This window comes from Nuphar pumila, chromosome 9, assembly GCF_984573655.1.
Source record: "Nuphar pumila chromosome 9, dmNupPumi1.hap1.1, whole genome shotgun sequence".
In the NCBI taxonomy this organism is placed as follows: domain Eukaryota; kingdom Viridiplantae; phylum Streptophyta; class Magnoliopsida; order Nymphaeales; family Nymphaeaceae; genus Nuphar; species Nuphar pumila.
The window spans coordinates 24,696,813-24,709,408 of NC_143257.1; the positions used below are offsets into that span (position 1 = coordinate 24,696,813).

At 38.3% G+C, this 12,596-nt stretch overlaps 1 protein-coding gene across 1 annotated transcript; it reads left to right on the top strand.

Annotated features, from left to right (window-relative positions):
* The first annotated feature begins 4,428 nt into the window (after window positions 1-4,428).
* Window positions 4,429-5,181, top strand: LOC149828497 (protein LATERAL ORGAN BOUNDARIES-like). Its single transcript, XM_090017066.1, has one exon. It carries the CDS (start codon window positions 4,429-4,431, stop codon window positions 5,179-5,181), a length of 753 nt encoding a protein of 250 aa, XP_089873192.1.
* The last annotated feature ends 7,415 nt before the right edge of the window (window positions 5,182-12,596 follow it).

The window sequence follows — 12,596 nt, forward strand, 5'->3', positions numbered from 1 at the left end:
GTTTGAGGTGAAAATATACCCTAATAATGCAAAACAACTAAGTATGTTCTTTTCTATGTGTTGTTCATACCTTTTTGTGGAATGACTCTAGTCTTAGCTACAAATGAACTGTGACATTTGAGTTGCATCAATAGAGTTAAATTATAGTACTTGAATATGTTTTAATATTCTGAATTACTTGAAATATGTATAGTCTTACCAGACTATCAGAAGTCTGGCCCTTTTTATGGGGTTTTGTTCAGGTTTAGGACAAGAAATGTAGTGGGCCAGGAGTGGCATCGAGGACTAAAACTCTCAGGAGGATCCAGAGCCTAGTTCATAATATTTTATTTTTCTCAAGCTTTGTATTTTGAACATTACACTTTGACAATGATTATGTAAATAATATTTTGGTTTTACTCTGATATGCTTGATGTTGATTCACTCATGTTACTTGCCAAGAATTATAAACCCAGTGGCAACAACAAAAACATTGTCTTTTATTGTCTCGATTCAAAAAAAAGATTTTTTTTTTAAAGTTTCTATAAAATTTTGGGCTTTAAAATTTGGGGCGTGACACTAGGTGTCCCTAGAATCTTTGGACCAGAGTCATTTTGTTTTGAATCAAAATTACACCTGAAACACTTACTACACCCAAACTGCACTCACTCGATTTAGCTGATTGACCATATTTTTTTCTATACCTTTCAAACTCCTGAGATGTACCGCGACATAGATCGTGGGGTTGTGGGTAGTGGCCACAACATTTTGGCATTTAGAGAGTGTATGAGATTTTGGGTTAGATTTTTCATTTTAGATTGAAGTTGTACCCAGATCGAGGCTAGACACTATAAATGGAGGCCTTGGTTCCCTTTTAAGTTATACAAATTTAAGGAATTTATTTTTTTCTTTCTGGTGTCTTCTTTTTTTCTCTCTGTTCTCTTTTTCTCCCCTCTCCCACTATTTCCTCTCTGATCCACGTGAGGACCATACCCTGAAGGGTTGGTCAATCACCCCTTCCAGAGAGCCCAAGCTTCTCTGGTGTTCGAGGTCGTGCGCCCTTTCTTTTCGACGAACACTTCGGTGTTGCTGCATTGCAGATCGTTTGCCTATGTTTCAGATTGTGGGAAGCATCATCGGAACTTATTACAGACCTATAAGCCTTCCCTAAGCCTCTACCTAATTTTCAGAACCCAAAACCGCATTCCTTCGAGAACTCAATTTACCCGTAGAGCCTATTCTGTTAACCCCAAATCGTCAGCAACCTATCTCACTATCCATTACCAATACCAAACCCTTTTCCATGTCACTAGGCCTCCCCAGGACATCTAGTACAAGTCCCACATATTTGGAAATCTGTTCCATACCTGAACCACACACCAAGCCTAAACTTCGCCTACTCGATTTTGCTGATTGGGCTCGCTTGGACCGTGTAACTGTTTCACGTCATCCCCAGCCTATCTGTGTATCGCATACTGTATCCAACTATCATAAAAATCTATACATGTTCCTAAGCAAATCCTAAAATCCCTAGTTTGGTCACAAAACTCAATCAAACCCATGATCACGAAGATCCAATCCACTGGGTCTCCTGAGGCTGGACGTGAGCCCATAACCCACAAGCTCCATGATCAAAATATATGTCTAGAATTTGGGTCATAATTGTTGAAGACAAGTTTCTCTAATGACAAGTTAAGTTCTCGTTAGAGGTAGATGATAATGATAATTCATGGTTATAGAAAACAGATCATTGACGATGACTTCAAATGTCATCAAGGTTGGATGATGTCACCTTCCAAAAATGAAAGTTCTTCTAACGATAATTCAAAGACACTGACAACAATTTAAAGATAGGTGACAATCCAACGGTGATGACGACAATTCAAGACAGGGTTGATGACAAGTTGAGTTGCTGTTCGGGACTGAGAAGTTGTTTCGGTAATAACTTTTGATCTTGATGTTAGATAAACCTAATTTTTTACTCGTTGGAAAGCTAAGAATGTCCTCTTTAACTCTTCTTTTGATAAAAAATCTGAAAGTGGTTACTTTGAAGGCCAAAAATTAGATTGAACTTATCTTGCTTTGGAGGAAGATGAAAAGACGTAGATTTTAGATATAAAAATATGTCGGTTAAAAATTGGGCGTCTACACTTATTTTCCTACTTAGGTAATACCTCTTCTAAATCACTTAACGAGCCCCCAACTCATAAGGGTCAATTGGGCTTTCAAGGCTCATTAAGAAAGGAGCCCAAGGGTCTACACGACTTCCATGAGGACACTTGATGGCACTTGGGTGGCCCCAACTAAATGGGGCCCACACACCTTCGATGGAGGCTTTTAGAGGAGACACCCTATATGAGTCTTACTTGCATGCATTAAATGAGGGGTGCCCAATGACGGATCCCACATGGCTGATGTGGCTGCTCCTTGGCATAGGTACTACGTGGCTAAGGTGGCTTGCATCATATGGAGCTTGAGTAATGTATCTATATCGGTAATGCTTGGATTCATTTACAGGATTTGGACCTTTGTAGTTGGATCGAGCTTATTAGTGAATTTATCCACATCAAAGGAGGAGGAAGAAGACAAAAATATGAAAGTAAAAAGGAAAAGCACACGAAGTAGAAAATGAGAGAATATAAAAAACTTTTGAGGCAAACAAAAAAATTTAAATGAGACAAAAACAATTAAAAATAACAACCATCTCCTTGTAGCCTAGGCAAGAACAGCCTAGCGTCGCCTAGGCAGCCTATGTGAAAAAATAAGGCCCTACTGTATAGACCTGTAAAGCTAGGCGGTGGCCCTGCGCCTAGACTGCCCAGGTAGCCTAAGCGCCGTTTTCACAACTAAGGTAACAGGTCTGTTTATAGCCCACCAAGTACATACCGAACATGTTAACTTATATTGATCTACAATTTTAAACCATACCCAGACTGGAACCCGAATTTGGGTGAGATTACATCAGGTTTGGGTCTCCCAATTTAAAATCGGGTCTGATAGCACCCAACCCAACCCAGTTACACCCCTGTTGGCATGTCACCATTGTGCACTTCTCCCGAGCAGCTGGAGTGCTGAACATTCAGTGTGAAGTGAATAAAACCCCAAGTAAGTTTTAAAGACGAGGGAAGAACGGAACTCAAATGGTAAGAAAAAGGGAAGTAAAAAGCTGCTTGGTTATAAAGCAAAATGGAAGAAAAAACAGTAAATTATGAGGAACCCTCGTGGATTTTTACATTTCTCAACTAGTTGCTCGACAAAATCTAGATTCTTATCGAGTCATTTAAAGGACCACCGTTCAGAAAAAAAAGGGGAAAAGATAAAGGTGAAAAGGGGATTTTTACCCCCAGTCAATATTCACCAGGCCTAGTTTTTAGCCTGCTTTTCAGGTAACCGCCCAGTTCTTGTTTGAGGGCTGGCCGCTACCGTTACTACGTAGAACACAGGCAACAACAAAAAAAAAAATTCTGTTGGTTTTATTACTAGTTTATCTTTTTTCTAAAACCTAAGACATTCTAGAACCCAAAAAGAAACATGGTTCAATGTGGCATTGACCATATATATGCAAGGAATGTGACATGTGGTCCGTTGTAGTTTTGATATATATTTCTTCATTCATGGTTAACTTTGCAATGGCCATACATCACCTCTTCTCCAATACCAGGAATATGAAACTTCGTGAGTATGGCTCCTCCATACATCACCTGTTATGAAACTTTGCATGGGCTCTTCTCCAAAAGCGGTAGATGAAAAGGACCTCCCACTGTTTTACTTTAAGATAATCCTTGTATAACTGCCTAACCTTTTCCAATCCTATCCACCTACTTTTCGAAATGGGCTTGCAGAGTAAACACTCCACAATTGCCTGCACGCCCCCACTTTCTCCAAAATGACAACCATCTCAAACCCCACTCCCACACATCTCTGGAGAGATCCTACCATATTCAACATCACCAAAAGTTGATGATATTGAATGGCCCCGTGCATCTGTCCTCTTAGTCGGGTGGAAACCACTAATAGGACACGCGTGTGGTCCAGATTCAATATCACCCGAGTTGCGGTGATATGGAATATGACCACTTGACCAGTAACTCTTAACGTAGCCCCTACGTCGTCATCAGAACTCATATAACTTAATTACTAAATCAAAGGGTGTGATCCGTCATTGCACCTTACCTCCCAAGCACACACAACAGAGACCAACTCATTTGTCCTATAAACAGCAGGGCCTCCGCCAGCTTTTCAAGTCCATCCATCTTTTTCTGAGGTTCCTTTCTCACCTCTCTCTCTCACACACACAAAAAAAGAGGCAGCAACGTAGCAACCGGGCTCGCCTTCCACCACCCCTAACAGCCCTGGGCTCTCCTTCCACCTCCCACGCCGAGACGCATTCCTCGCATGCCCATCTCATTTTTTTTCTCCCTCCTTTATATTTGTAAATTGAAGGAGATCATGAACAACAAGGGCGGTGGCAATGGCAGCCAAGCGTGTGCCTCATGCAAGTACCAACGTAGGAAGTGCAATGCTGACTGCCCTCTCGCCCCTTACTTCCCACCTGACCAGCAGAAGCAATTCCTCAATGCCCACCGACTCTTTGGCGTCAGCAACATCCTAAAGATCCTCAAGAATCTTGATCCCACCCAGCACCCTGAGGCCATGAAGACCATCATCTTCCAGGCCAATATGAGGAACAAGGACCCTGTAAAGGGCTGCTTGGGTGTCATAGAAGATCTCAAGAAACAGATCGATTGGATCAAAGCCGAGCTCGACATAACTCTCGGCCATGTCCACAGCTTCAAGAAGCAGCTGCAGATCCACAATGGCACGATGGCTGACATAGGCATAGGTGTCCCCAGTGGCTCATTCAATATGCAGCAGTTTCATGGGGTTCCATTGTCTCAACTGCAGCAGCAGCACGTCATTGGTGCTGCTGCTGTTAGCCATGTCAACCCTTCCATGGCAGGGATGGACATTGGATACGGGCACGGTGGGCATATGGGCTTCTCCGAGAGCTTGCCATGGGTGCAACAGCCTCAGATGCACGTTGGGGATTCATCCAGTTCAAAGCAGGTGACGATAGGTTTGTCCCATGGTGCTGGCATTCAAGAGTACTGCGACGACTTCAAGCCATTTACTGAAATGTTTGATGATCACCAACCATTTGTCAATCCGAAAGAGCCATTGGAGTGCAGGTACAAACTTTGATATTTTCTAATCTTCCCAGATTTTTTCATTAATTTCATGGTTTTTTGGTGCAACTGAGATATAGATTCTATTGATGATATGGTTGTGCACAGGAATGTTTTGGAAATGATCAAAGCCTTTTCAGTGGAAGAAGAACAATAGTTTAGATTGCAAAAGGAAAAATATTGGATTAATTTTTTATTGAGCTAAGAACATCCAAAATGATGGATAAATGATTGTTACGATTAAGAGGAGAAAATGGAAGCATCGATATATTAATGATTAAAGAACAATAAAATTTTTTAAATTGAGTTTACATTTTCTGCTGAAACAAATCGTGGCTACAATGAGAGGTGAGCAATCTCTAACTGTGGTCTGATTCCATTCAAGATTGGTTAGTCGAAAGTTAACAAGAATCCTATTAGGTTTTTTATGTTAAAATTTTGAGATGCATTAAACCTGTGAAGCTGTTACGTGGATTATATTTATGTGAGGATTATACACAATGCCGTCTTCTACTTTGTATATTTTCTGTAGGATATCAAGATTTTATTTGTTGATTAATATGTGCAAGCCTAGCTTTTAATTAGTAACTCTTTGAAGGGCTCTTGTCTTATTAGTAACTAATTAGTATTGTTCTTCCTTGGTCTACAATAATGAATAGTTCTTTCTCACTCATTTGATTCCAATGCTAATGAAAGTTTTTAATTTGGATTATGCATTGGATCAAACACGACTAAGTTAAATCATGGTCATATTGTTTCTGTTTGGGCAACATTCCTTCCTTCCAGCTATATTTAACTTAAGTTTGTAATTTTAATCACTAGCTATCTTTATCTTTCATGCTAGTGTGGTTATGCCTTGAGGGTTTGTTATGATTGTCCCCAATGTATCTCTATTTATCCGCTATCTTTTTCCTTTGAAACAGTGAATTAGATGGATTAAGTTCCCTTCGAGTTCATTAGTTCCTAACAATAGGGTAAAGTATTTCTAGTTACAGGATTGAATGTTGAAAACATTGGATGCGTCAACAGTTGCATCTATAAGCAATCAATCCAAGTTTGTTAAACCTTTGAAACATACAATCCCAATCATTTTATAGATTTCTTCGAAATGGGTTTACTGCTTTCAGTCTAAATTTGAACAATTTTCTTAAACATGAATTTTGAATAACGTTTAGTCTTTAAGATTCTGTTGACAAGGAATTCATCTTCTTCTAATCCAAAGCCCTCGGTAGGAAGGTGGAAGATATGGCTTCATGTTATAAATGCTCCCATATACAAGTGGTAGTTTTTTACATAATCAAGTATCACCCATCTTTTCAAGAATTAAATTTGTTAATACATGTTGGCAATTTTATTTCTTGGTATTTGAGTTTCATGCATTATGTTGTGTATGATCATTATCTTTGCGTGTAACTTTATCGGTCGGACTTAGAGGTTGGAGAAGAGTTCCTTTTCTGATAGTGCTAATATGTTACAGAAGCTTAACCTCAGATTACACCAGTTTCGGCTTTCCTTTCTCATGTTTTCAACCTGTGGATTTATGGTGTATCTAAATCAAATAAGGGTGAACTGACTAGAACTTCACTACTCTGAAATGAACATAATATAATTAAAAAAGAAAAAAATTGATTTTCTAATATACCAATTGATGGCACTTTTACCAGAATTTTCTAATAGCATTTTATTCTGTTGTTTTCATTTGTCATGCAGTTGAATCGATCTCATTTATAAGATTGTATTTATGACAACATACGATCATAAAACTCCTATTTTAGTTTCACGGCCTCGTGTTTATTTTTTTATTCAATAATATAACTAATGCAAAGTGCATAACCTAATATAGGTCAATGAGATAAACTACTATACAGTAGTAGATATTTATCTTCATTCATATCCTTTTTCATTAATATGGACATAATTTGTATGCAGGATACATTGTTTTATATTGAGAAATTAAATGATGCAATTACATAAACACGGCTCGGTACATAGCTAAACTAACATGTCACTTCCATACCTTAGCATCGCATGACAGCCTTTCTATCTACCTGTTTTCATTTTATAGAATCGTTGTTCAAATTTTTAATGTGTGAATATATTAATTTGTTGAATTATACCGAAAAAAAAAGTTTATACAATAGAGATATGCATTGTTCTGAGCATCTTTTTTATTATTATTTTCATTCATTTTGAGTGTAAATTTGTTTTGTTTTTCTTGTAGTGGCGAGTCATCATTCAAAGAGGATCAACAAGATCATGAATTAAAACAAGCAGCTCAACTATTTTCTCTCAGAAACAATATAGAAAGGGATTCACAACACATGTAAGCAGTAAAGATTACTTGGTTTTAACGCCTTTAGTACTACCAACATCGTGTTGATGAATCTGAAGGTACACCCAAGAGAAGCAGTAAAGATTTATCCTAGAATTTTTTGTTTTAGTTCTTTTATTCTTTTGAAAATTGCATACAGATCCATCATTGTAAAACTATGTGCACTCTGTGGGAAAAGCGGGTGCTTGTGAGATGCCTAGCTCTGCAAAATTGAAGGCGTGACTCATTTTTTCTTTATGTGAGCCCTATTCAATTATTTTGTTGTTATAACGTTTTAAGAATAGAATAAACATTGAAAATGATGCAAGGATTTAAGATGTCTTACATTTAATGTTTTAAGGTTCCTATCTAATACTAGAGATACTACCATTTTGGAGACACTTTACATGAATGTTTTCTCCTTAAAAACTTTTATTTGTTGGATATTCCTTTTTCGATGAAAATACAGCATCTTTTTCTACCAAGATTAACATTTTTTATATCTTTGAATGCGAGATGAACGGGTAAGCACAGTGGGACAAATGGCTATGGAATGCTTTAACAATACACAAGATGAACATAAATGCCAACATGGATAGACCTTTTCATTTTTTTTTATAGGCAAGCTGGGATTAGGCAGACCCCTACCAGTTATACAACTATACCATTGGGTTTTGAACCTGCAACGTCCCAACACAAGGTGACGTGCACTAGCTGCTCCTACCAGACAAGTGTAGCCCCCGTTGGTGAAAATTTTCACTCTTTCGTCAGTACTTGAACCACCCAGTTATCCAAAATGGCATGATAAGTAGTGAAATCTCATTAGTAAGTGTAAAGAAAATCACATTTTCCTAGATAAGCATGGCCATCTAAACACTCCCGTAGTTCTAGACCTTTATTGCCAAAAGAAACTAATGTTATTAAGACTTTTGACTCGATTAATTTACTCCATATTTGACTAAATTAGGGATTTTAAGGGGAGCCATTTTTTTAATTTCATAAAAGTTATATCCTGCCAGAGGGAAGGGAAACAAGTAGGGGGTGGAAGGGGAGGGGGAACAAGTAGGCCAGAGGAATTAGTTGACTCGTCAAGCTCAAGCTCAAGCTCATGACTTGAAGATTGCAGGTTGAGTCCTATTCCTGCCTAAGAAGGAAACTTTGCTTCCTTCTCATGAGAGAGAGAGAGACGCATTTAAATATCACAACCTTTTATTGAATTAATTGTTGGCTTCCAACACCCGTACATCTCACTGCCGCATAGTAGGAACCAGTAATGCAAACATGGAACTAAACTCATTCCTCTCAATCATTTTAACAAAGTGCAGCAACCAAGACAAGCTGGCGTCTTTGTGAGTTGTGATGTTAAAGCCGCTCGCTTACTACTTGTAGAGAGATAAGTCAATGTTTCTGTACAAGCACCAGCGATAGCTCAAACCTCAAAAGTCTTGTTGGAGTTGACAAAATAAAGCCAAGGCATGATCAACAGACAAATTGCCACAGCCTGAAAATCAAAGGCAAAGGTGTTCCAGCACTCTACTACAACCAGTGACGAAGAAACAATGATGCAACACATAGCTTAAAATGCCGTAGGTGCCTGTGTACTCCAGAGAAAAAAAGGGATCATTTTCCAGGGGCAGAACCATAATAAACGAAGTAGGTTATATGTTCCCCCCGGAGACGCAGGTGCGTGTTCGGGGGTTCGAATGAGCACTACGTATATAAGAACGTGGGACTCATATCCCCATGTGTGTTGGAATCACTTAGCATCGAAGTCCGGTGCGGTTGCAAAGACTTAAGTACCCTTTCCTGCCATTCTCGCCATGAAATGATGGCTCAAGAAAAGGACAAAATTGACCTCCATCTAGAAAAGTGAAACGACGGTTCGAGATCCTCCATCTAGAAAAGTGAAACGCCAGTTTGAGAAAAGGACAAAAATGTCCATCCAGAAAATGGAGGATGATGTTAACTCTTTAAAGTCCAAATGTTTTGTTTTCGCCCTAAGCAGTAAACATTTGCACCATTTGCTGTAACAGGAGCTCCTTCTGACGATGCACTCTTTGCTATCATCTGCGGTCGCCGGAGCACCCTTTGTCGTTGTCTGTTGCTGTTGGAGCACCATTTGCCACCGTCTACTGCCACTGGTGCATCTTTTGCCGTCATCTGCGCAGTGGGAGCATCGTTGCCACTATCGGCTGCATCTACCTTCTGGGTGTTTCTCCTCCACTGTCAGATTACCGAAACTCATGTCGTTTTGGTGAGTTTCGTCTAAGGTTTTGTTATGTAAACAAATCGATTTATAAATCTGAATGCTAAATCTTACAACTAGTTGTATGATTTATGCTAAATAACACCTATTTTAATACTAAAATAAATTGATTTGTACCTATCCACCTTCTGGGCATCGAAAAACAGTTAGCACAATTTGTTCTTATGAAGGCCAAACATAACAATGATATGTACTTGTGAATGCTAAATTTTTGCAATGATTTGTACGTTGGAATGCAACAATGATTTATACATTTAATGTAGTAGCGATTTGTACATTCGACGCAATAACGATTTATACGTTTGAAGCAATAATGATGTGTATTTATGATTTATGAAGTTATCACGATTTGTACTTAAGTTTGCTAAATCGTACAACAATATTTACTTATGAAGCCCAAACGTTACAACAATATGTACTTATGAAGGTTGTGCTTTTTACAACGATTTATAAGTTTGAAGCATCAACGATTTATACATTTAAATCTGTAGCGATGTGTATTTATGAAGTTACCTCGATTTGTACTTAAGTTTGCTAAATCTTATAACGATATTTACTTATGAAGCCAAATATTACAATGATTTATAATGTTGGTGATTGTTTAACGAATGAGATAATTTATAATATTATATACTTGGGAAGGCGGTTGTAACATATAATGATGCGGTTAAATTTATGTGTTGTGCAGGTTAGCAATGACTAAAGCTCATAAGACAAGAAATCCATATCCGTTCTATAGGATGAATATTAGAGAAGTTATCCGTCAGTCCCATCTAAATGAGCGTTATGAAAGGTATCAAAATATAATAAAGATTGAGAATGATAAAAACAAAGACAAAGCGTTGGAATTGTTTTATGCGGAGGATTATCCATCAGATATTGAGGCTGAAGAGCAAAGGAAAAAGAACGAGGAAGAACTAAAGATAAAGAAGAAGAAGAAGGATGGCAAAGAAAAGGAAAAGCAAAGGAAGAAGGAGTAGGAGAATGAAAAGCAAAGGAAGAAAAGGCAAATGAAGAAGGAGGAGGAGAAGAGGGAAAGGCAAAGGAAGAAGGAGGAGGAGAATGAAAAGCAAAGGAAGAAAAGGCAAATGAAGAAGGAGGATGAGGAGAGGAAAAGGCAAATAAAGAATAAGGAGAAGGTGAAAGAGAAAGAGAAAGAGAAAGAGAAAGAGAAAGAGAAATAAAAGCAATTGAAGAAGAAGAAGAAGGAAGAGAAGGAAAGACAAATGATGAAGATGGAAGAGGAAAGGCAAAGAAAGAAGCATCAGGATGAGGAAGAGAAGGAAAGGAGAAGGAGAACGAGGAAGAGAAAAAAAGGCAAAGGAAAGAGAATGAGGACGAGGAAGAGAATGAAAGGCAAAAAAAGAAGAAGGAGGACGAGGAAGAGAAAAAAAGGCAAAGGAAAGAGAAGGAGGACGAGAAAGAGAATGAAAGGCAAAAAAAGAAGAAGGAGGACGAGGAAGAGAAGGAAAGGCAAAGGAAGGAGAAGGAGCACGAGAAAGATAAGAAAATAGAAAGGAAGAAGCAGGAGGAGGAAGAGAAGGAAAGAGAAAGAAAAAAGCAGGAGGAGGAACAGAAGGAAAGAAAAGGAAGGAAGAAGTAGAAAAGCAGAGGAGGGAGGCGAAGGAGCGAAGGAAGAAAGAAGTAGAAAAGTAGAGGAGGGAGGCGACAGAGCGAAGGTGCAACAAGAAAGGTAGAGGATAAGAGAATGAATGGGGAACAAGAAAGATAGAGGAGGGAGGAGGAGGAGAAGGAGAGAATGATAGAGCAACAAGAAAGGCAGAGGATGGAGGGAGGAGATTAAAAGGAAAAAAGTATGACCAAGGTATGTAAATCGCTCTTGTCTGTCATGATTTACTGTTATATGTATTATTATGTATAATGATTATTGTGATAACGTTTACTATGTATATCGATTAATGTGATAGCGATTACTGTGATAATGATTACTATGAATGATTTACTGTGATAGGTATTATTATGTAAAGTGATTACTGTGATAGCGAGTGTGCAACGATTATTATATATAACGATTACTGTGTATAACAATGTCTAGAAGTATAAATTGGACTAATTTGATTTGATACGAATAATATGTTATTTTATGTTACAGGGAGGTCAGAAGAGAAGTAGAGAACCAGGTGAAAAGCTCATAGGATAGTGTCAGTGGATTGTAGTTCTGTCGTGGTATATACAACTGAGTGAATATCAGAAGGATCGATTACGAAATATGCACTTCGACGGCCTTCTGGACCAGCATTATTTTGAAACGTGCTGGAACACCATGACCCACCTGGTAAATAAGTGAAATCATAATACAAACACATTCCAGTTTGATTCTTTTGAGATCACCATGACCTTAAGAAATGTGGCTTGGATTACGGTCTTAAGTGCCATGGAAGTGTTGTCCTATTACGATATTCAAACTATAACGCAAGGGACAAGTGCACGACCCTTCTAGGAATGTCGATGGAGGACTGGGGTCAATGTATTTCTGGTGGAAATAATTCCTTATCGATGAAAGTTTCTTTTTTTTGTAATAAATGGGAAGGCCAGTCCGCTACATGTGCATCTGAAAGAGCTAAACAAGAGTTGCGTGACTTTCTTATTTATTTTTTTGAACTTACTTTATTTTTGGATTTGTCTGGTTTGAGGTTAAGTTACCTATTGTTGCAGTTCTTGTAAGACTTAGATGAAGTCGACAACTATGAGGAAATTTTCTCAGCTTCATAAAAGCAAATGATGAAAAGACATTGATGAAAGAATTTCACATAAGTAAAGATGATTTCTGACAATTTTGACAGTTTTGATATCAAGGGTTTTCCCATGATGATCTTTTTGCTTTCTTTTTGAG